This window comes from Myotis nattereri (assembly GCF_964212035.1).
Source record: "Myotis nattereri genome assembly, chromosome: 9".
In the NCBI taxonomy this organism is placed as follows: Eukaryota; Metazoa; Chordata; class Mammalia; order Chiroptera; family Vespertilionidae; genus Myotis; species Myotis nattereri.
The window spans coordinates 78,110,558-78,135,503 of NC_138084.1; the positions used below are offsets into that span (position 1 = coordinate 78,110,558).

The following is a 24,946-nucleotide window of genomic DNA, read 5'->3' on the forward strand; positions in this document are numbered from 1 at the left end:
TGATGAGAGGGGCTCCTCACCGATTCACCAAGAAGTGACTGAGCAAAACGGGCACGAAGCCGCAGCTGGTTGGCAGGGACGGGAGCTCATGAAATGGCTTAGCTCTGACCATTTTAAATGCCCCCCCTTTAGGATATGCTTCTTATTCTGGATTAGTAACACCTAAATCCTGGAATCAAGCATGAAACCTACTTCTGCAAGAGCTCAGTGTGCGGGGAAAGGTCTGCGGCGGACCATCAGTTCGCCTCACGGTGTGCACACCGTTGCCCCCTTCCGTCCTCTCCCTCCCCACCCCGCGTCCAAGAATACGATGACAGGCTTTTCTAACCGACTCCATGGCAGTAAAAGGTCCATAGGAGTTTTCAAAAATAAAGATCTTGCCTCATAATCCAACATCCTTAAAGTGCTTTATAATGCAACAAACTTTCTCCTGAGCCATCATATACCGAGGACATAAACCTTGATTAAAGCTACTGCACTGAGTGGCTTGTGCACAATCCCAACCATGACTTGACCTCCACTGCATTCACAGCATCAGCCCCCGTTTGAAATGTACAAGCCGCTGCCACAGGGAAGAGAGGTGGGAGGGAGGAAAACAGTGTTAATAACATTGGTTTTTCTTTAGTCTCAAAATCCACAATTGCTCATCGATTGATTGCGCAACAAACCAAATGGGCATTTTGTAGACGTGGACAGAGCACCCACAGGTTGGACACTGCAGTGCCTTACCCAATGACTAGCCCTTACCTGCGAGGTCCTCACTGTCCAGTTCTTCTGCGGAATTGGGCAACTGAGTAAGGCCTTACAAGTAAAAACAAATCGTTTTTCTTTTCATTCCTCAAGGGACATAAACAAAACACTTAAGAACTGAGGATGAATGTCTCAAAAACATGAGCCAAATCTCTTGCTATCTCTTTCTTTTTGGATAGCTTGAATGTATTCGTAGGTAAGTACATTTCTCCAATCATTTGATTTTGTTATTGATACACAATCAAGGCAGAAGGATTCCTCAGTCTCCACTTTCAAAGCACATGAAATATGAAGGTGAATGTCTAAAATCACTCATTCATAACAGCATGCAAAAAAGAAAAATAAATAAAGCCCGATTGTATCTGTTGATGCCGATATAGCTTTTAAATACAAATATATTTACATGTTACATACTGATGTGAGTTTCATTTCACATTTTACTGTAAATTGAAATCCTTTGCCAGTACTGACAAATGCAGTTTATGATCAATTTATGATGCTGTTGTAGCACTTGTTTTAAATGGTATAGCATCTGCTCACTGCAGATTGCAGGCTATGCCTTCATCAGAAAATCTGATTTGCAAAATGGTTGTTTTAAAAAAGAAAATTTCAAAAATCAGAGGTATTCTTGAAAAATAAAACTCTCAAAGCTGAAAAAGCAGTTAGGTCAGGAGATACTCCAGTGGGGGTTTGACATGCCCGTGCCCCCCTCACCACCAGTGTCGGCCAGCTGTGATGGCTCTCCGCTGGGCTCTGATTTGAGTTAAAAGAGCAAAGCAGAGAGAGAATGGCTGGGGCTCAGCCAGGAGATGGCTTCCCATCCTTGTGCTTTATGTTTTCTAAACACCCCAACATGCTGGGCAATCCTGGAGGCCTTTCCTTGCTCTTCAATGCTCTACTTAAAGTCCTGTCTGCCCAACGGCTCTAATTCACACAGGTCGCTCATGTTTCTCTAATGGGACTTCTCACTTTTGAAGATATTCGTGGACCTATTACATAGCAAGGTCTTTAAGAGAGGGGACATCTTGTTTATTTTTCATCTTTCCCTTCTTTTGTAGTCAAGCACAAAGTACATGTCCAGTGTTTGCTGAGTTAAGGATTTGGGAGTAACACTCAGTGAACTACCAACCAGAGCACAAAAGCAGCCAAAACAAATGCTCGGGAAACAAGCAATGCAAACTGATGGCACTATTTTCAGAAAACCCAAAGTAACGGAAACACTCATGTAAAAATGGTCATAAAAGTTTGGGTTTTGTAAGTTGTTTTCTACACGAGCCAAATGACTATCACAGCTAGGCTGGTGCTATCAGAAGACGTGGCCGCATCATCGGCCTTGATGCCAATATTCAAGGGCAGGTGCCAATTAACACCAGGAAGGTTTTGAATCCATGAGTGCTCCCCACTAGGGATGTAGGCAACTAAAGGGAAAGCGGTGAGTAATGCAACAAATTATAGAGGTAACTGAGTAAAGATGCAATCTATCCATTTGTTCTGAAATCTGATTGGTTGAAAGTGTTCCTGTTTCTAATTGGCTTGATCCATTGTATAAAGACTGATGAATACAATTATTTGAATGATTGTTATAAATGGGCAACATAAAGTACTCCTCTGTAGTTAATTATGAGTCTGCACTTCTCAGAAGGCTAATCCCTCACTTCTGCGTGGCCAATGAATATCAAAGCGTCTACATACATGCCTGGCGCGCACTGTACCTCCTTAAACAAGGATAAGTCAAGTAGGTAGCGCTACCACTCAAGCGTGTTTCTTTGGAGAGAGCAGTAGAAAGCTAATTTTAAAAAATAAAGACAAATGTGTTTATGAAATATCATTGATATGCAGTTTCCCATTAAAAAGCGACAGTTGATATACACCTCATTAAAGACAAAACTGTCATTTTTAATGGCATAAACTTTAAAATATACCAAGTCATCTGGAATCTACTGCTCAGATTACATCTGAAAGTAGGCAGTCATTTACGTCAGTGGCATTAAATTTGTTTTTGCACCACGACTGTACTTTATGAATCTATATGCTCTGCCAAAGTCGGATCATTTCTGTATAAATATAATCAGGGAGAGTTTACTGAAGCACTGCATGTGCTGGTGAGGAGATACAGAATTTACCTCCCCAAATTGCTGTGACTTAGGTAGTTTTCTTCCACGCTAAAAATTATAGACCTCTCATTTTATCAAAGAAGACGGAGATGTGTTTTATAAGGCAGAGAACAGTCTTCAGAAGGGATCTTCACAACTTAACAATAAGGAGGAAAGCACATTCTTGAATTTTCTCTTTAAACTTTCGTATCAACCGTTAAAGCCCTTTCATCACTTCTCATTAAAATCTATTCAACAGTCTCTTGAAATGTTGTTAAACAAGTGCAAGTTTACTTTTGTTCCATGGGATCTTTTTGAGCAATTAATAAAGTCCTAAGGGGCAAACATGATAATTTACTATCTGCACTACAACGGTCTATTTCTGAGGAGACATGGATTGCGCTTCTTGCTGTGCTGCAAGGCACTGCACACAGTCAGCCTCTTCAGACAGAGCTTCTGTGTGCTTATTCCTCCTCTGCCATGGACACTGCTGGCTTCTGGAAGTGCTATGATTTTTAAACTGGGTTAAGGAAAATTTCAAAACTTAGTAACAGCAAGAAATCCTAGTTAAATACATTCAAGGTCAAGTAAAATGTGAATGTTTGTGGGTTCAGTTCATTAGAGTTTCCTTTATCTTTTAAAAAAGAAAATTTCAAAAGAGAATGATCCAATGAAACCTCTAGGAAACAAAACCTGAGCCCTCGGGCCCGGGAAGCACGCCCACTGTGAGAAGCAGCAGACGCCTCTCTCTTACCTACAGCCCGCGTCCGCTCCCTGGCACACTATGGAAACTTACTTCCATCACCAGCCACGAGAGATTGCAGGTGCCCCCGGTTTTAACCTAAAAGCTCAGGCCTCCTGCTCTTCCTGCTTGGTCAGCTTTGCAGAGTCCTCCCTTCTTCCCAGGAGCAGAAATTTGGTTCACGGTGGACAGCAGCACATTGTTCCCAAGCTGCGCGCCAGGCCGAGGCGTCCGCAGGCCTGCCCCGCGCCTGGCCTGCCGCGGGTGGCCCGCGAGTCTGCAGAGCCCGGCTGAACGCCAGCCTCGGATGCCACTGCGCGCGCAGACGGACTGTGCAGAGGGGGACACACAGGTGGCGGACATAGAGGTTGTCATGATGCGCACTGCTGGCCGCTTTCCTTTAAAATGGGCTTCCGAATTTCCCCACCATTAGAATAGAAAGTAAGATAAGAATTTCATGTGCTTTTGGAATGTTATCATGGCTTACACTGCTTATAAAATCAGTCAAGGAAAGGGAGATTCGTGGGGCAGGTACCTAAGGGCAGTGGACTAAGATATAAACATTTAGAAACTAAAAGGAAAGTGAAAAATTACTTCAGAGGGGTTCCAAGTTTGAGTCTTACCACAATTACATACTGAATCAAAATATTTAAAAACTCATTTGGGAGATCAAAATTCATGAGATCGTCAGCATCTAATGTGTCAAGAGGTGGAAAGCAAAAGAACAGTTAGATTTGATAATAATAAAATAGGAGGGGGAGAGGGAGGGATGGAGAGAGGGACAGGGGGAGGGAGGGAGAGGGGGAAGAAGGGAAGAGAGGGAGAGAGGGAGGGAGGGACACCTGGAATGGGGAGAGGCCAGCTGACAGCAGTGCAGCAAAAGCACAAGCACTATTCCAGACCAAAGGCATGCTGTCACCCAAACCCTCACACGGGGAGGGGGTGGGGCGGAGGGGACACATAGGGCAGAAGAACAAGGCACAAGACACAGACAGAAAAGCACCCACATTTGAACAGACAAGTAAAGGCCGTCGCACGCACCCACACATCAATAGCCATCATGACAGGTACACCATCCGTGCTGGAAGTCACTCATGCACTTCTGCCGTCAGGTTCAGAGCAGGTGGGGCCAGGGCGTGGCAGGCTGTGCTCAGCATTGCTCGACATGCACACATAGCACAGGAGCCTTCCTGGCCAGGCCTTAAGGATGAGCTCCAAAAACACAAATGCGCAGGATCCTTCTTCAGAGAAAACCCCTTCGGCTACCTTCGTCTAAAAAGTCCATTCTTACACGCCTGTCTATCTTCCCTACCAATTAGATCCTTAACAACACAGAGTGGCTGATTGCTGTTTAGTTTCTTTTTGGAGAAAATCCATTTGATTTTGAATCATGCCCATGCACTTCTAACCTTACAAAACATGCTTATTGTTCCAATCAGGTACTGGTAAGAACAAATGGTCAACATACATAAACAACCAGTTTACTTCATACATACTTCAGCAACACAAGCTTGAATAAAGTGTTTCAATGAGTCTTCAAAGGGAAAGCTTTTTGTAAAAGTAGTTTTTTCTTTTAACAAAAGAGAACTATGGAAGGAAATCCAATATAAGAACTCCTGCGACCAGTAAAGCGGTCGCTGGCTGACCTGATGTGTCTTGTCATTTAAGTTGCGCGTTTCCCAGGCCCAGGGCTCCAGAGGGCACACAGCTCAGCTGCTCGCCGGCGACTCTAAGTCAGACGGGAACTGCACTGACGGGGGGCTTTAGCCGCAATTCGCTCAAATAACACCCATTTTCTAGCGTCATTTCCTGGGAAACCTGGCCCCTGCTTGGGAGTTTCCACCACATTCCGATCACCATTTCACTCCCGCCAGCTGACCTGGGACTTTCCCCTCGGCCAGTAACATTCTAAGCAATAGTTTGGTTTTCATTAAAGCTCTTTGCTGGAGAATATGCTGTTCAAAATAGTGGCTGGACGCTTTGGGGAGGATGCTACGAGGATTTTAGGTGAGTTGGAGAAGGTATTCATAAATGTAGCATATAGGGATCAGCCTGGGTTTTCACTTCTCTCCTGATGTTAGGAATCATATGTATGATTAAAATATCGTATATACACACATATAGTGTGTCCCAAAAATGTACGGATATTTTGAATAATTATAAAGGCAGTGTTGATTAAAATACATTTCTTTTTCAAATTGAGCGATCTGCTGTTGAAGTGTGTATACACTGTTTTCGGAATATATACGTGGTGTGTGTGTGTGTGTGTGTGTATGTATATATATATATATTTATTCTTGCCGCCCAGTGTGCCTTCACTGCACCACGCCAGGAGGCCACCTCACTCCTCTCCCCAGAGAGGAAGCCCTTACAGAATCAGAATGGTGTCCTACACTCCAGACTGGCCCTGGAGCAAACTTCTCATTTTCCAGGCCAGGGGCATGTTTCCTCCTGTGAATGCCCCACACAATTCCAGCCACTCCCCTTAGAGGCACATAAGAACATAGCCTTTAGTGAAGGGACCTAGAAAACAGAACTTTGGAGTCTTAGGAAATACATGATCAATATTTCTTCGAAGATCTCACAAATTCAGGAATCTTATGGTTACATCTGACCCTGGAGTTAATTATAGGAAGCTCAGAACTCAAAGCATCTTAAAAAGAATAGAGCAAAATCTCTCGAACTACATTAAAATAGCCTTAAAGCTCTGAGAATAATCGATAAAAGTCAGGAAGTGCTCAATTAATGATGAAACCTACAAATAACTGAGCTTAATGGAGTGCAATCCTGGAGATGTAACAGGCACTATGGGGCATTAACCTTAGAAAGTGAAGTTTATACCTAATTGATTTCTCATGATTGTCGGTGTATTTGGCCCTTTAACTTACTTTTGTGAACTTTCCCTTTGTGCAAATGGCAGGGAAGAGCAGGGTGAGCTGGGGCGGGGTGGGGAGGGCTATATGGCTGCACCCCTAAGTTTGTTTTACTTTCTCAGAATTCCCTACCAACACATCCAAGCACCAAACCTGCCCCTCAAGGCCGGCTCAGAGGACAGGCTCTGCTCAGAGGTTTCCAGCGGGCGAGTCCTCCAATGTGGGTCAATTTAAGGAGCCAGGCTGCGCGAGGAAGAGCTATTTCTCTAAAGGTTGAATGAACAGCACAGGGTTGGCTGGTCCCCTCCTGCCATTTAAGTGATAGATTCCAACCCTGCACAACATGCACAGTGAGTTAAGTAGGCCCTTTACCGAGTAATCCCCTTGGATCCAATTATTAAAATTCAGCCCGTTTTAAACTGACATATCTGCCTCCTAGCACAGTATCAGCACGGTGAGATCTGCGCTAAGTGATGAATAATCTACAGATGAAACATGATTGTGATTTTCTGATTGGAGCGACATCAAAAGTTAATAGACTTATTCCAGCTTGTCAGTGGTGGAATTGGGGAGAGGATGTCCCTCTGCCCATCCTGAGCTTTACTCTGCTTTTATCACCGTTTGGTTAAAATCTTAACTGACTTTTTAATATTTTTCCTACACGATACCTACACACAAATGATTTTTAAAAAATTTCCAGTTTATGCTGTTACAATATACAAATGTGTCATTCTTGGTCTGGAGATGTTTCCTGGCAAATGTTAGCATAAACCTTTATGCACAGAGGTGAAGGGTGAACCAGGATGGGCCGTGGAGGTAAACACAGTCGGGGGCACAGTGAACCGAAGAGCACGGCCCTCCTCAGCCCCGAGACGGGCAGGACGCTTCACCCCGACCTCCAGGCTCAACTGCTCATGCCCCTTCCTCCGGCAGCGGGACTCTGGCCCGGGCCTGGAATGCGGGTGCTACAATTTGTAGGCCAGTGTCAGTGTTTTAGAGCCCCGGTGCTTTAGTGTCGGGCGGGTTACATGACTAAGGAAGAGGTGCAAACTGATGCTCCTGCCATCTAGCCAGTGAGGAGGCTGCCCTCAGATGGCCACTCTGGCCGCTGGGCTCACAACAGAAATGACAAGACTCGCCATCTTTCAAGCCGTTAAGAATCGCGGCATGTTCACGGGGTGAGTCTACTTGGAACACGATCGCCCTTGAAGACTGCATTGCTCTTTTCCCAGGCTTGCCTTGCCTCTCAGCAGTGCTGAGCAAATAGATAAACAGTAATGTGATACCAACCGTGAACTGCTGGCTCTGTCGTCGCCGTTGTGTCTACAGACAGGAACAGAGGATTGGAGGAAGGGAAGAAACAGGAGGAACGGCATGCAAAAAAAGGGAAAATGGAAAAAAAATGGAACAGATAATATATGAGCAAGCTTTCAAAGAACATCGCGTGACAAGCAATAATAAATGAAAAGCAAAAAGCATTTGAAGTGAGTTGCACTGTTTTAAGACATGCCTTCAGCTCAAAGCTGCGAGCCAGTGGGAGGACAGTAAGCCCTTTGGTTCTGGGTCCTGCCAGGGCACACCTGCTTGCTGGCGTAGTCAGGGAACATGCAACGTGACAAGAAACACCAGTGCAAGCCCAGGAACTGGCGGACGGCTCCTAACGCATCAGGCTCAGGACTGGACACAAAAGCTGTCGGAAGCTGGCTAAACGATGCATTCAGACATTCAAACATTGCCTTTGTTCGAACCCCGCCCGCCGGCACTGGGGTCAGCGCTGCCCGTCAGGCCCCCCTGACTCAGCTGCACTTTTGGATCCTCTATGGCTTGTGCTCAGGTGCCCGTAGATGCATATATGGGTCCCAGTTTTTCACCCAGTGTTGTTTCGGCAGAACTTAGCTGGGCAGTTCTGGTAATCGGGAGGCCCTGGCAAGGAACATGGTCAAGGTTTTCAGATTCGTTTCTACACACACACACACACACACACACACACACACACACACACACGTGCGCACACACACGCACGCACGCACGCACACACACCACTAAGCCACTCCTCATTCGCAGACCTTACTATGGCACATTTGACGAGCAGGAGTCTGTCATGGAAACACCCATGTTAACTTGCCAGATGCCACTTCTAATCCCGTGACACTCCAGAAATTAAAAGTCTCCACCAGCCCTCGGCTCACAACTCAGAAGCACATGCGTGCTGCGAGCCGCCGGAGCCCTGCCTGCGTGGCTGCCTCGGGAGACTGCGCGTGGTCTTGTCACTGCCGAATGCACTTGCTGCGGAAGGAAATGTGCTCCGTCTTCCTTCTAGCCCCGATGCAGGTGCGTGTCTCCTTCTTCCGCTGGCCTTCCAGGCTCCTCCTCCCGGCAAACTCAAGGCGCGCCGTAAACATGCTCTTTATTCTCGCTACAGGGGAGGCGGCACACACGTCTAGAAAATGCACAATGACATTCTTTTCCCAGCCACTTAACACCACTCTTCTCGCCAGCACCATACCGATGTCAACCCGCCCGGCCAGGCTGTAGTTTCCGTTCTCCGCCTCGCAAGCGTGTCTCCTTCCACGTCCCCCTCGCACAGAGGTGCGGCTCTGGGTACCACTGCAGCAGTGACCTGTCCATTCTATAATGCAGCTCTTCAGCTGGTCACTATTTTCACGGGTTTTGGAGATTTCAAAAGACTATTTCGGACTCAACACAGGCAATGTTTAAATGCACTGGAACGCTAACATCACTTTTTTTTTTTTTTGGGTCAAATGAGCCTGGTGCTTCCCATTTGTAAGTATGACATGTGAACCACACTGGTGTTCCCTGCAGTTGGCATAGTTTCCTTAGGATCCCACTCCGTCAAAGCTCAGAGCCCTTCCAGGAGCGAGAATTAACCACAAGTCTGAGCGGCTACTGTAGCATAATCTCACTTTTAACTGGGTTTTTGAAGAACAGAAGAAGGAGAGAAAAGCATAAAATTCACCACATAAGAACACGATACTTACAAGTCGAGTCTGTATGAATAAAATAGCAGTAAAAACACCCCAAATTGCACAGTTGAAACCTCTACACCAGATTCTTGTGACAGTCCACACATGTCTTTACTTGAAATATCCCAGTCAAATGTTAGTTTGAGGGACTTCCAAGTTCAAAGGCAAAATCCAATGCACTTTGTACTGAAACACTTATTCGCATGTTCACACATCGTGTAGCTAGGCACTGCTCCGCTCAGCATTTACAAAAGGCAACGAACACTTTGGCTCGTTATTTTTGTAGTAGCGTTTCTAATATGCTTTATTTTCACCAAGTAAATCATTAGTAGAGAATGAAAGCAAGAGGGTGGAGTCCTCACAAAGAATAGCTTAGCGTTAACCAGTGACTCCCAATTTAAACTTACTGTCTCCCTACATCACAACTTCATGCCAGCTTACGATGAAGGCAGACTAAGGGGAGCTGGCCGTCAGCTTCCAGGTGGGTACGAGAACATAAATGAAGGCAGGTTCACAGTGCAGCTTGCTTCCCCATTCTGGGGACGGGAAACCCATCAATGGTACCCCAAAGGGCAGGAGAAAGGGAGGGTGAGAAGGAAAATCACTTCTCAAGCATTCCAGTGGAACAGCAGCGTTTCTGCAGCTGGTAACGGTGGAACCATGATCGGCTGTGCAGCAGGAGATGCAGCAGAAACGAGGCTGTGGCTACAGAGTGCACACGCCTGAGGGCGTGTGCCGGAGCCGCTGGTCCCATTTCTCTGAGAGCATCTGGTATGCTACCTGAACAGAGGCTATTTCAAATAAAGAATTAAAAAAACAATTCTTTAGAAGTGACTCTGCGCTCCCCACAGGAGAGCACCGTGACAGAATCTAATTCTCCTTCATAATTGCATTACGACTTCATGCAGAAACCAGCCTCGGCTCTGGAGCGGCCGCCTGTGCAGCGGGGATTATAAGGGGATCTTAATCAGAAGACTGGGGTGATGTGCAAGCCCGCTCCTGTGGATCAACGCGGGGGGCCACGCAGTGTTTGGTAACGTTCTTGGTGTACAGCAGGCAACAGGCAAATAGTACATTTCCAATATAAATTACAAATGCTACAATTAGCTTGAAAAAAGAGAGTGCCTAATTACCCTAACAGAGGCTTTTTCCAGCTTCATTTTGGTGCCGCCTTCCAAGGGTCCCCTTTGAGCTGGGTCTACGGGGGAAACAGGCCCCACAAGGCTGAGCTGGACTTGCAGTGCTAAAGGGCTAGAAATGGAAAAGGCTTTGCCCAGCTATTGTCTTTATTTTAATTTTAATTATAATGAGGGCACATTTATTGTACATCTGTCTTATGTGGTCAACACAAAACAATCGCATGTTCTTGAAAACCCAGCAAGAGTGCCCATTCTCACCAGCCACTCCCCAGCTGCTTCAGGAATGGCATTGAGGTGTCCAAGGGCGGGCCCCACGCTGCTACTAGAAAGACGCATTTCACTAAATATGGACTTTTCTTCTTAGTCTCCCAACCACACAAACAATGTACGGGGCCCGAGCTCAAATAAATTAAACATCATCTATATTTCATGTTGCGGGAGATGATATTCACACAAAGAAAGGCCCGACAATGTGTGATATTAGAGACACTAGCCATTTAACCAAGTAGAAAAGAAATTACTGCCTGAGAGGCAGCTGGGCAATATTTAGTTGAAACAGTCATGTGTAAGCTCCGCTGTGGCACATGCTAATCCTTTCATATGGATTCTCTCCAACTTAGAATTGTTCAACGAGTGTGACAGACTGGGGGTTTAAAGCTAATCCATAAATTAGTCCGTGCTCTCAAACACAACGGGGGCCATAAATGAAAATGAAAATCCTAGAACCAAATTAAATTCACAACCTTAAATACCTTCTCTTCTCCAGTTGCTCGGCGCAGCCCCTGCTCTGCCATGAGCCACTGTGAGGCTGGGGGGGCGGGGGGGGACGGGACGGGGGAGACGGGGTATAGAACAATGCAGTGTAATAACCACGAGCCCAATCTGCTCCAGAGCAGTGCTTAATTGTAAAGAATTTAAATTCCCCCATTTTGATTGTCATAAGCTTAAATGAAAGCATACTAAGCAGTCCAGACGCATTTTAATACACTTTCCCCAGTTTACTTTCTTAACTAAAGTTAATAAGGAGCCAATGGTTTTCTTAATTGAATTCCCTTTCAGTTTGTGTGAGGGAGCTGCCTTTAATCAAAGGCATGTTGCGCTGGCCAATATATCTATATCTATGTCTATGTCTATGTCTATATCTATTCTATATCTATATTTATATCTAATCTATATCTATCTCTCTCTAACTCTCTCTAATCCATATAAATCTATATTTATATCTAATCTATATCTAATCTATCTATATCTATATCTAAAATCTTCCCTTTGTGTTTATTTATTTATTTATACGTATTTGAAATCTACTGAAAGCAAAAGCACGTGCTAGAAAATTAAACTTCGAAATTTATTTTCTACTGGTTTTGCGGTTAATTTTCTTTCCATCTATGTTGTGCTTTCATTAAACTCTGATTTCTCAGAGGCAGGAGAAGTGGACAGGGACAAAATGAAGCTAAAGGCCCAGTCAGAGCTACGACAAGGGTCCTGACTCCTGAATGCGCCCCCCCCCCGCACCCCCCGCACCCCCCCCCCCCCCGCCCCGGGCAGTGAAGACACTGTGTCCAGAACAACAGGGTGGGTGCTGGTTAAGCAGCTTCAAGTTGGGATAAAGCTTCTTCAGAAACGTTCGCTGGTGCTGCTGTGCCCCTGAGATCTTTCCATTTGAGAACCAGATGTTCTGAAAACCATAGGAGTCTGTACAGAGGCCTCATTTCACAAGGAAGCAATCCCAGTGTCACGTGGGAGTGAATGCTGGCGGGAGAAAGGGGCAAGGCACAGGGAGGCGAGGGCAGAGAGGGTGCTGCCAGGAGGTGCGGGTGGGAGAGGGGAGCGGCGGCAGCGCCTGCTATCCCCCCTGCGTGAGACCCGGGACTGGGCCCTTCTGCCAAGTCCTCACTTTAGCTCACGCCGTTCTCGCTGAGAAACCTGCCTGCACGACGTTATTGTTTGCACTGTTGGTAGAGCTTCAGTATGGAAGCATGTGAAGTCTTTATCTCGTGACTTACTTTTAAACAAGGAGCAGAAAAGTATGGGAATTATGATAGAAGCATTACTTTCCGTCTCGTTCCTTTTTTTGAAAAATGCAGGATCACAGGAGCTTCGTCACTATGGTGTGCTAACTTCCTCCCTTCCCTCACAGCCACTCCGGGCCCAAGCTGGTGGGCTAGGTTGCTATTGGTCATGGGCTTATGGTCATCAGTAACATGGAAATAGTATGAAAAGAGGGTCAGTTCTTTGGGGACAAAACTTGAAAAGGTGGCTCTTACATAAAAGGCCGCATAAGCAGTTACGAGGGACCTAGTAACGTGCCCGTCCCCGGCCACACTGGCGCACCGGGAAGCTCAGGAAGCGCTGAATGACAAGCCGTTTCACAGAGCACATGCCAACTCCAGGGAAAGGGCAATTTGGAGAGCATTCTGGGATGAAAGATGAGCACGTTCTAGCACCGATGGTCAGTATACGCCTGGAACTAACACACAGCACACACACTGCCGGCAGGAGCTGGAAGCAGTTTGGCCTTCAGGCTTCATTTCCAAAATGCCGTTCTTTCTTCTTATTCCAGCCCCTATCTCTCCCACCTCCAGCTTGCCAACCTTGCTCTTTCTCTCCCACAGCTCACTTCCCCAAGTCGAAAGGTTTCTTCCTTTACCAGAGCAAAGTCCCTAGAAAATTCAAGCCGCGTCACTTCCTCTACTGATGCCAGACCCACCGCACACAGGGTGGCTCATGCACTGGATGGGCAGCCAAAGTAGCCACGGGAACCTGAGGGCGGGACTCACTGCCCCACGGAAACGGGCTTTCAGTTCTCAGATGCCAATCAGAGAAACCTTGCCATTTTCTTTTCCAAGAAACAAAAAATCCTAATTGGCTATGTACTTAAAAAAGGAGAAAACCTCACTTAGAAACGACCTACTTCATTGCTATGAAGGGAGTGTTCAATGTGCTTCCGAATTCGGCCCCATGGCTACTCATTCCTTATTCTGGGGTGATTCAGTGTTTAATGTGGGGGGTCGCATGCGGCGGCCTGCAGGTCGAAGCCCTGGCCTGAGGGCCGTGAGCCGGAGGGGTTAGACCAGGGGTGGGCAAACTTTTTGACTCGAGGGCCACAATGGGTTCTTAAACTGGACCGGAGGGCCGGAACAAAAGCATGGATGGAGTGTTTGTGTGAACTAATATAAATTCAAAGTAAACATCATTACATAAAAGGGTACGGTCTTTTTTTTTTTTTTAGTTTTATTCATTTCAAACGGGCCGGATCCGGCCCGCGGGCCGTAGTTTGCCCACGGCTGGGTTAGACCGAGCTTGGCGCCCCGTGGCTGGCGAACCCGACTCAGGACGCGGCCAGTGCAGACAGCACAGTGCGCACAGGCCTCGGGGCGCACATCCCCCCCCACCCTCCAGCCCAAGGGAAAGTGTGACCACACTGGCAGGCAAAGCTGTCACCAGTGCAGAGCGGGACTTCGATGTGGGCCTCACACAAAACGTCAACCGCCTTCAAAAAAGTTCAAAGTGAAACAAAACGCACCCAACCCCCCGCGAGGCCCCTCGGGCTGGTTTCCGGGAGGGACCTCGTGAGGGCTTCCTGCCGGCCAGGCCGTGTCTGTGCTCACAGGACTCCGGACCACGCCAGGCACGCAGGTGGCTCCTCCACATGAGAGCACAGACCCACCCGAATGAAACCACAACCTGGGGTGACTTTTCAAAGGGGGGGGGTCCCTGCCAATAGCAACGGTCGGAACAGAGATAGATGGTGAGGACATCAACCCTCACGAAGGACATCAAGACACCAGAGAGCCTCACAGCGGGTGCCGAGGCTCCGCGCCTCCCTCCGGTCTGCGCCTGGGTGTGCGTCTGCTGTTTCATTGGGAAAGAGACTCTCATGCCATTAAGGCCATACAGGCTTGGGAAGCCAAATACTCCTCCGCTCCAGAGCCTGCACAGGCGCCCGCGGAGGAGGCTGCCTGCCAGGCAGGGGACCCCCAGGCCAGGGAGGACGGGCACTCTGCTCCTCCCGGGGCCACCTGCAGACGGCCTTTGCAGTGTTCTCTGAGCGTCTGGGGGGGAAGCTCTGGCTGTTCTGAGGGCGGGGCGACAGGGAACTCAAGGACAGCCTGCCTCCCTAACGGGACAACCTGGGTGTCCTGTGGCAGAGGATGAAAGGCAGCAGTGGAATACTTCCTTTCAGAGACACCAGAAATCAACTCTGACCTGTGGAGTTTACAAACATTTTTCTGTCGAATTTGTACATTTTCTCATAATGAAACTCTGACCTGGGAGTGGGCTGCAGTTATTGCATTTGACTGGGGGGAAAAAACAAAGCAGATGGCTGCGGCTTCTGTAAGTTCAGGCTTTATGTCTCTGTCACTGGATCTAGCTGCTGAGGCTGTTAAGGCTAATGGTGGCTGTAACACACCGAGCAGCGCAGGAGAGAAGCGTGGACATGAACTTGGCTACCCATTTGGCAAGGCTCGGTTTGGACAATTTGTAGGAACTGACCCAAGTCCGGGGGATAGCCTGGACTTTATTCAATGGGACGCAGAACCATTCAGCTCATAACCTTTAATCTGTTTGGAGAAGGGAGCCAATGTTAAATTCCACGGCTGTACTTTCTGGGCAAGATAAATAGATCCAAAGCGGCTGGTTAAGACACGGCGAGCCTGTAAGATCACAGCCGTTAAGGCAGCAGATTCTCCAGTGGCAATTTGTTTTAGTGGCAATTTTTGTCGACCTGCTCATGGGCGTGCAGGTGAGGCTCTGGGAATTCATGACCACGAGTGCATTGTGTGTGCAGAGGGGCCAGCAGCTGACACAGGAGCCACAGTGCGCCCGGAGATCGCCGTGCACAGCCTTGAATGAGAGGCCGAGAGCAGAGAGAGCGACGCTGGAACAGGCCTGTCACAGGCACCTTCCATGTGGGCAGAGCACAGCACTCTTGTTTTTACAGTGTCCCTTCAACATAGGGTCTGCCGCGTGAGCGTGAAGGGACAGCAGCGGGGTGCAAGCAGCGGGGGGTGGAGTGAAGAGTCGGGGCTGGGGATCAAGCGCCTCTCCGGCCACTGACACTGACTGTGGGGAGGGGTCAGGGGGTGGGAGGACAGGTCTTAACAAGAGAAAAAGCCTAAGCCGGAGACAGGCCATCGCAAAGGGAGTTTGCCCCACTGAGAGAATGTAGGGCTGCACAGCGAGGCAGGCTCGGCCACCCTGAACGGTGCGCCTGCTGGTTCCGCAGCCCCCGCCCCCACCCCAGGGAGCTACTGAGCCGGCGGTGGGCAAGTCTACAGGATGGACGGACCGTTGCAGGGCTCCCTGTGCGGGACCTGAGAACCGGCGATGAAACTGACGACACCCACGGGGCAGCTCCCAGGGGCGGTGGAAACCCGGGGACACGAGCGCAGCCTACGAGGGGCACCCTGGACGAGAGGTGAGAAGTCATAAGGCAGCGGCCTGGTGTGGAGGGTGACGGCTGCTCTGGGAATGGGAGCTGGGAAGGAGCACCTCACTGCACTCCTCAGTGACCCAGGAAGGGGAGGCACCCAGCCACCACGCCGACAAGCCGAGCTCATGAGCACAGAGGAGCTGGGAAACGCGGAACAGAAATCCGCACAGACAGAACTTCAAAGCGGCTCCACAGAACTGAGCTTAGAGCGACACAGCACCAATGGATGGACTTTCAGAAGGTCCTAAGTGAAGGCACTGCTGCTTTCATAAAGAATATTCAGACAGCCTCACTACTGGCTTAGAGCTCTCTGCTCCACTGAAGGTGGAGGAAACGGTTTCGATGAGCCTCCCTTTCATGAATACTTTGACTTTTTCCATATCCACCGCACGGACCCGGGTGAGAACTGAAGTGCCTGCAGAAAGCCACCCTGCAGGATGCGCCACAGCTGGGCGGCGAAGAGCATTCGCGGGAAGGATGGAGAGGGGAATCCGCCGTGATTTTAGGAAGGTCCAGCGCTAGGATTGTTTACGGGGGCACATGGCCAGAGACCTGCAGTCTCATCAGGCAGCAGAATGAAACAGAAAGTCGTCTGTCAGAGTTTTTCTCACAGAAAGAATGACGTGTTTCTGTGCAGTGGCAAAGGCCTTACCTAAGGAATCCCGCGTGTCTGTGGACACGGCACCTAGCCCTTCCTCCCGGGTGGGCAGAGGCCTCCAGGCTCCCAGATGGGCACCATCGAGCCGCGCGAGAGCTGCTGGGGTCCGAGAAGGGGGTGGACGGCGGGTTCCCACCTCAGTGACAGTCACAATGGGAGACTGTGAATCTCACTTAGAACAGGAGCTTCAAAGGGTACAGAGAGAAAGCCGTCATGGCAGCCACAGCGGCCCCACCCTCCACATTTCTCCTGGCATGCCCGCACGGCAAAGGCAGCGACTCCCTCCAATCTCGTCACCACCCAGGCGACCAGAACGGGCAGCATGATCAGCAGGCAGCCTCGGGCAGGAAGGATGGCGGCACGTGGGGAACATGGCCACATGGGCATGTTAAAGGCTGTGCGTTTTCATTCACAAGGATGAAGATGAAGTGGAGACAAGAAGACGCGAGGCCAGAATACTTACCACTCAACAACCATGGCTGAGCATCAGCCACCAGCAAGTCCTCTAAGACCAGGCTGCCATTTCCCTAGCATTTGCTTAAAAAGTGATGCTTAAAAAAGAGTTCTCTTGTGGGTAAGCTGCAAGATAGCTGATCTGCTGTTAAATGCTTGAATGTTAAAGACTGTCTGAGGTCCTTAAGATTCAACCTAAGAACACAGTCTCTGAAGTTCCAAAGTGCAGGACCAATGAAATCCGATGACTGAAAGGGGGCTTGTACGCCTCATTGTATACATACCAGAAAGACAACACCAAGCAGGACATTTCCATGGTAATGACGTACCGTACCTGGGATGATGGTAAGGATGGTGGTGGTGGTGGTGGTGGTGGTGGTTGTTGTGGGAGGAGGGATAGTTGTGGGGGGATCTGGATAAAAAAAAAAAAAGGAAAATCAAACCCACAATGCTGAACACAACAATGACCAGTAATGACAAAACAAAGGCATGAGGACACTGAGATGTTTGTTTGATGACTCCCCTTTAAAACCAAAAGTCCCCTCCAAAGACTTATGTCTTCTAATTAAAGCCCAAAGCCATGGTTGGAAGAGCTAAGAAGAGTGTTGTAACAATGACGTCGATGAAGATGAGGAAATGTGAAGTAGAGAAGGGAGGAAAAATAAAAACATAGGGCCGCCCCCACCGGATCCAATTTCAAAGGTGAAGTTAAACCACCTCCACACTTAAGGGCAGGATGGGTGTCAGGTGTCCGTCACTTTTAATTCCACAGATGGGCGGGCTCCTGCTTCCTTGCTCTTAGGAATGCTAACCCTCTCATTTCCATCCACACAGCCCAGCAGGAGGCAAGACCACTCCTGCCTCCGCACACCTCCACACCGAGAAGAGAGAATGCCACCACTAAGTATCAAGTTCCTTAAAAGTCAATAAAAGTTTACAACTTATCGATATTGATAAGTTAGTTGCCTTTGCTCGCTCATGTTAACAGCTTGACCTAAGTGGACGACAAGGATGAAGCCGAAGGAGCGTTTTCCACCTTGTGAACAAGAGGACCAAGTGTCAGTGAGGCCTGACCCTCAGAGCCAGGAGTCCCAGGGGAAGCCTCTGTCAGGCGCTGAGGTTTTGGGGAAAGGGAAGGGCAAATATGAAAGAGAGAAATTCCAAGCCCAAATGATCAAACCGAATGTGTTAACTGTCAGCAAGACTTTGAACTAAGCCACCATTCCGCTGTAACAGAGCAGAAGATGACTCGAAGGCTTTTGATTTTAAATTTTATCTAAAGCACGTCAATTTTTTCTCCCTGACACATCTGGTGTCCTTTAATCTCCAAGTGCGCTCTCAGACTGTCTAATTAATACATCAAACTTTAATTACATACTGCACCTTTACTGGGCTTCGCACAACTTCCTGAAAGTTTATGAAAACATGATCTTGGTTCTTGGTTGTAATGCCTGTTTCAAATGATTCTTACTACTGATCAATAATCCGAGGTTTTAATGTCCCTCACGGACTTCTCTCAGACACACACATGTGCTCATTTGACAGTGAAGAATCAACAGCAAGTTGTTCCGTTTTATGGGAGACATTATTCATTTAAGTTGAGGACACAAGCAGTTTAAGCTATTGTTAAATCAGCCTCACGTAAGACTAGAAGGAATCCACTAAAAACAAAAACAAAACAAAACAAAATCTCATTCTCCTCCAAGTAAAAACCATTAAATTGGTGATTTCAAAACTACTTTTTAAGAAGAACAGGCAGCGTGCTCAGTCTTGCTCCTGAGACACTTTCTCAGGGGCCACAGGTGTGACCTGGCAGCTCACCTGGACGCACTGCCCTCCCCCCCCCCTAACGTGTAGGTGCAGAAAAGGCGCCCTGGCCCTGAGCCAGCACTGAAGACTTCCGCTCCCTCCAGTCCCCAGCTCCACTGCACTCAGAGAGGCGCCTGCTGCCCAGCAGTGGGCAGCTAATGTGCTGGTTCAATTACAATACTTATCATTGAATGGCCACATCTGTACCTGGGGGCTTCCCCTGACACCCTAGACTGCTATTTCTGTACCTGTCTGTAAAAATATTGGCACACATATGTGATGTCCACCAGTCAATCAAAGGGGACCTGAAGGTGATTTGAAAAAATGCTTATAAACAAGGACTGGGCCATCCTAATGAGGGCAGAGACTCAGGGCAACAGTTCTTTGCGTTTTGTGGACAATCACACATTTTCAATTATTTTCCTCACTGCTGGGGAAAATGCTGTCCTTCACATCTGGCTCAAGTGACCTAAATGAATTAGATTCTGCTAACAGGTAAAAAACCTCGGTGCTCAGATCGTGTCCAGCATCAAGAGCAACACGAGCCACTAGTTAAAAAATGCAGAGTTGGAGCTAATGAGCTGGGTTTGACACACAGAAGCAACAGAACAAAACAAATTGGGGCCCAGGCACGAAGCAGCTAGATTCTCGAGGTACAGAAGTTACTTCCGGAGAATTAAACATTGTAAAGGCATGTTAACTCTTAGCTCATAAAGTACTTTGAAAGTTAATGTAGTAGCACAGTAAATCGGCTTTGAAAAGAAAATCTATTCACCATCTTCTCAAATTGCTAGAATATTTTATCAACGGACTAGCAACACCTCAGGTGAGTATTCTAGCCTGCTTTCCAAGGCCTGCGAGGGGCACAGCGGTAGGTAGGAGGTGGTACAGTGCAGATCCCACAGGCCCTCGTCAAGGACCAGCCCTATCCTGGTGGGGACATGTGTGAATGACAGGTGCTAACCTAACATGCAGGTCTCTATGTTTCTTGGCTTCCCAATAATGCACTCTGGCCCAGTGAGTTAATTCCAAAAGAGCAGTCTTATATTGGAGGAATTTTTCTATTGGCCATCAGTGAGAATAAAAGGAACTGCAAAGAAAGATACAAATGTCCCTGTGGACTTGGGAGTCAAAGGACCATGGCTCTGACTTAGTAACCTTGTGAACTCTGACAAGTCATGTGCCCTTTCTAAGCCTCATTTTATCATCTGTAAAATGGGATAAAGACAATGCTTACCTCCTGATGTGATTGTGGAGATCAGAGGTGATTATGCATGTAATACAGCCAGTCATCCTAGAGTGTGGAATAAATACTAGCCATGAGCTAGTACCCAAAATTATCCACATGTTGCTGTCCACCAAACCCATAAAGTGTTTCTCATCTTGAGATGCAGGGGCAGCAAGTACAATAAATCAACATTGTTTTCCTATGTCTGAGTCTTCTGAATCAAGGAAGCATATAATAGGCTGGTGGAAATCTGTCACTACTTTTTACAATCTGCACTTTTAAGGAGAGCTGAACCAAAGTCTAAACCTGGGTAACAGCGATGTGGGGACCGCCTGAGGTTCAAACCCTGACTCAGAGAGCAGAGGGGCGAGTTTGGAAGCAAGAGGGAGGCATGTACCTTCCAGCGATGCCAGTGGCACATCGTGAATAGTCTGAGGGACGGAGTAGCTCTGTGGATTGTCACCCAAAAGTAGGGCACCCACCTGGAAAAGTCATTTCCTTCGCTCTGACCTCCTTAACTACTGGGGAGAAGGAATGCTATCGTGTGCAGGTCACAGACAACAGGGGCAGTGAGCAAACACTGACCTCAGAAGTCTACTGAATAGGGGATGAGGAGTGGTCCTTTAATTTTGCATTATGCTAAGGACCAAAAGCTCAGGTATGGCCTACAGATTTTATTTTAATATCCCTGTAGATATGGTGTAAAGCATTCTTCCATCTCATCAAAGAGAATGTGATTTCTATTTTCTTCACAAGGAAAGTGGCCAGGTTCTAAGTATGCTGTAAATAAATATTTCACATGTCTGTTTGTGTATATGTGTATACTTGTACACTTACAGTGGGGTTATTTACACTGCTAACAGGAAGAAAGACATACACTCACACCTCAGATATTTAGAAGACGCTGGCATTTTCCTGCCTATGGTTACTCATTCTGTGTCATGTCAGTTCATGGCTCTTTTTCCTGGTGTTAAACTAACCAAGGGACTGCCACGGAGCAGGAGAGACGCGGCTTGTCATCAGCCTGGAGAGGCGGTGGCCCCTCCGCTAAGGGGGAACAGTCACCACACACGGAGCTGACGGGAAGATGTAAACGGGGAAAAGGTTTAAAATGCCCGGCACATGGTGGGATGCTCACTAAAATGTGACTAGAGAATGAAATTCATTGTAACATACTTTAACAATCCTGTAAAAAGATATTAAGAAAGCAAACAAATTTTTTAAAAAATTGTGTCTAAAGCAGTCTCTATAGGTCATTAACGTAGCTACCAAGGACCTTCTGTTTTTTTTTTTCCCATTTATTTACTGCCTTGCAACACCTTTTTGTAATGTAACAGATTCATGCTGAAAATAGGGTAGTTTGCTCATCGAAGCAGGAGAAAGGTTAACCCAGGCACCATAGGAAAATACTAATGTGAATAAACTTTCTAAGCTGAAAAGCATGAATTGGTACGGTTGGAGTTCTCACATCAGCTCCATTCCAGGTGCTGGGGATACCGCTGTCCTGGCGGGAAGGCCCCTGATTAGAGGGAGAGACCTGGCACCCAGGGGAGACGCTGGGGTCTGCCCCAGGCCCTGCTTCTTGAAGGAAACAACTGGGTTATGGGTTTTCAACTTGACCAAAGACTCGGGGAGAGAACTACAAGCAGCAGCAACATGTCCCGCGGCTAAGGGAGGAGAGCTGCATCTCACGTACCATATACATACAGCGTATAATCCGAGTGAGCTTTCCCCACGGCGTTGGAGGCTTCGCAGCGGTACGTCCCGTTATCTGTTTTGTTCAGGTTATTGATGAACAGGTTGGGCCCGGACAGCACGGCGTGCTGGGGCATTTCATCATCGACTCGCACCCAGGTTACCTTGACAGGCCTGCGGAGAAGAGGGGGGACGGGCGCGTTATCTCCCGCACCAGGTCTGCGCAGACTTCGCGCTCCCACATTGAATCACACGCAGGGCGACGCAATTAAAGAGGACTTACCGCAGGTAGTTTAAGTTCACAGAATTACAGCTGTGAAGTCTCCAAAACATTTGTTTGGAATATAATTTTCTTTAAACGTTATCAGGTGTTGAAAAACTTTCAACACACCACAATTGGGAGTCTCATGATTTCCAATTTATCTTCAACAAATCAGAAAATAACCAGCACACCCTATTAGTCTGCCCTGCTGTCTGGTTTCACACCAATTCAGATAGGACAGAGCTCACGCATTGTTATTCATCTCATTAACGAGGGGAAATTGCATCCCTGGCTAGCGACCCACGCATTCATCTGGTGGCGACTGGCACAACAAGACACTTGCTTAGAAGACACTTGTGATATTGAAATGGATTTCAAGTTTCACAAAAAGGGATGGGCGTCCACATCTGAGGAGCGCTTGCTTTGCGCTCTGCTCTATGAAGATCACCTTTTCTCATTCTGGAAAGATGCCTTCACTTCCTCTGCCCTCCTCCAACCCAAGCGGCACTGCCCCGCTGCCCGCCGGCCACCTGGTCCTGTGCTCCCTGGCGGTGCCTCCTCTGCAGGCTCTGCAAGGCCCCCTGCCCCGCTCGCCCTGTGTGCACCCGAAGGCCCACAGCTGGAGGCCTCAGGTCATCCCTGCAGGACTCCTCAGTCCCACGGGCGAACTCTGCAGGGACCACGGTGCTTTAGTGATTTAAGTACCACATTCGCATCCATCACGAAAAGGCACATTTCACAAGATGCACCAGAGCCAAAATTGCACACACAAATTATCGTTCAAAAGTATCTTCACAACTATTGCTCCTTCAGGCGGCTCCTTTGACCTCCGAGGAAACTGCAGCCACAACAGGACTGTGCCTCAATGGGGCTGCAGGGAGAGTGGCCCCCACTCCAGTGCGGGGAACATCCCTGTCCCAGCGCCACCTCCAGGGGCAGCAATGTGACAAAGGAGCCGCTGGGGGCGGAGACTTGGGCCGCCTGCCCAGCAGCATTCCAACCTCCAAAGGGGACCTGAAGTTATCCTTTTCTTTAATGACACCTGCGCCCGCCGTCACAGCCCGTAGGTCATTTAAGAATCAGCACCGCATGTGCTCCGTGCAGGCAGCGGCCAGTGGGCCCCCTGCAGGCAGACTGCGGCCCTGCGCCTGACAGCTGAGCCCACCAGTGGGGTGGGTGCTGAGCCCGTGCACAGCTCTAAGGGCAAGTCCAATGATCGCTGTATTGTGTGCAATTTCCGGAGAGAGCAAACAGGCCACGTGCAGGGCGGGTTAGCAGCCGCGGATGCCAGCTTGCTCCTACTCGCGCCTGTTCCTGTGCTCGAGGCACAAACACCCTCTCTGGCATCAATGTCCCAAGGGAACCTGACATTTACCAACCCCGTGCCACATGCAATCAAATACCGTACCCCCTTCAGCAGAAGAAATAGATAAACAAAATATAGTTTAGCGAGCCATACACTGGAAATGCAGTTAATGTGGCTGAACGTAGGTGTCCCAAGTGGCAAGAGGCCCGTGAGGATAATTCTCTCTCCTGGGGATTGTGTGGAGGCAGGTGAGCTGCTCACTAGGGCATAATTCAAGCAGTCTTCACAAGAGACGTCGGGTCTTCCAGTGTTCAGAGGAGAGGCCCCTCCGCAGCTGGGCGTGTACACCAGCAACTCTGGACGCCAGGAGACGAGCAAGACGCTCCTACTTCCTAAGGTCGCCTTGCAATCCCCAGTGGCCAGGACAGGGAGCAGCCAGTCCTTGCCCTGGGAGAGGGCCGCGCCGCTGGAGGGGTGGAGGGAAGAGAGCCTCCTGAGGCCAGGCCCCTGGGCTCCCGACCCCGGGTGCTTAGCTGTCGTGGGAAAACCCTTTCCAAAGCTTCTTGTTCAGAGGCTCTAAGTTCCTTACACGAAAACGGCGATAGTGACGCTGGTCAGCAACAGTGAGAGGAAAAAAATCATGCCAGGGGGACAGCAGGGGGAGCTCAACGCCGTGCCTCCTGGGGCACTGGGAGTCTGAGTGCCACTCCCGGCACTGACCCGAGGTGCCCCTTTAGGGTTCCAAGGATTACTTTCCCCGAAGAAGCATTAACACCCATCTTCACTTGCTGGACGTCCCCCTCCTCCCCAGCTGCACCGAGGACACCTGCAGTGGGTCTTGCTGTGTTAGTGATGACACAGTTTCTCTAATTCGCCTTCATTCGTTCAGCAGGGGCAAGCAACTTCTTCACACTGCAATGACACTGGAGTGTTTGCTGGTCCTCCTCACATACCTATATAGGGTGTCCCCCCAAAATGTATACACACACTTGGAACAATTATAAAGGCAGTGTTTATTACAATACATTTCGTTTTCAAAATTGAGCTATCAGCTATTAAGGTGTATATACATTTTGGGGGGACACCCGGAATATATCTTGAGAAAAGTTCCTGAATCATTCCTTACTAACAAAAATATTTCCAGTAGTCACTTGTCTTTGTGGGAAAGAGAAGCAAAATTAAAGGTAGGGCAAATTCGTTTGCCTCCACTGGCCCTAAATGCAGCAGCTTAATTTTTGTCTAAAAACTATCTTCCCGGCAGCTTAGACATGAACACGGAGGGAGTAGATGTATCATTAGATTGTGGGCACACTAACAATTTATTGGGATTATTTTTTGTGTATGAGAGACAACAGTTCTGACAATCATGTTGCTGATTATAAAACAGAATTAGCTGAGATTTCAATGTTAGCTGGTATTTCATTTTTCTCTCTAAGGTCACCTTTAAGAACCACCGATATTTAGTCCACTGAATATTCTTTTATTTCCTGAAAAATATTCCACCTTTACAGCAGGAG

The 24,946-nt window shown here is 48.2% G+C and overlaps 1 protein-coding gene across 8 annotated transcripts in view; it reads right to left on the minus strand.

The window, feature by feature from the left end:
- The window catches only part of CADM1 (cell adhesion molecule 1), a 357,922-nt gene that overhangs the window by 17,971 nt on the left and 315,005 nt on the right, over positions 1-24,946 (minus strand). For 2 of the 8 annotated variants that reach the window (XM_081099025.1, XM_081099023.1), the window contains exons 7-9: positions 21,863-22,035; positions 17,464-17,541; positions 7,749-7,781 (exon numbers count right to left, since the gene is read on the minus strand). In XM_081099025.1, coding sequence (XP_080955151.1) covers positions 7,749-7,781; positions 17,464-17,541; positions 21,863-22,035 — 284 coding nt within the window. Of the gene's footprint in view, positions 1-747; positions 802-7,748; positions 7,782-17,463; positions 17,542-21,862; positions 22,036-24,946 lie in introns of all 8 variants that reach the window. The other 6 variants (XM_081099027.1, XM_081099024.1, XM_081099029.1 and 3 more) reach the window with 5 other exon arrangements.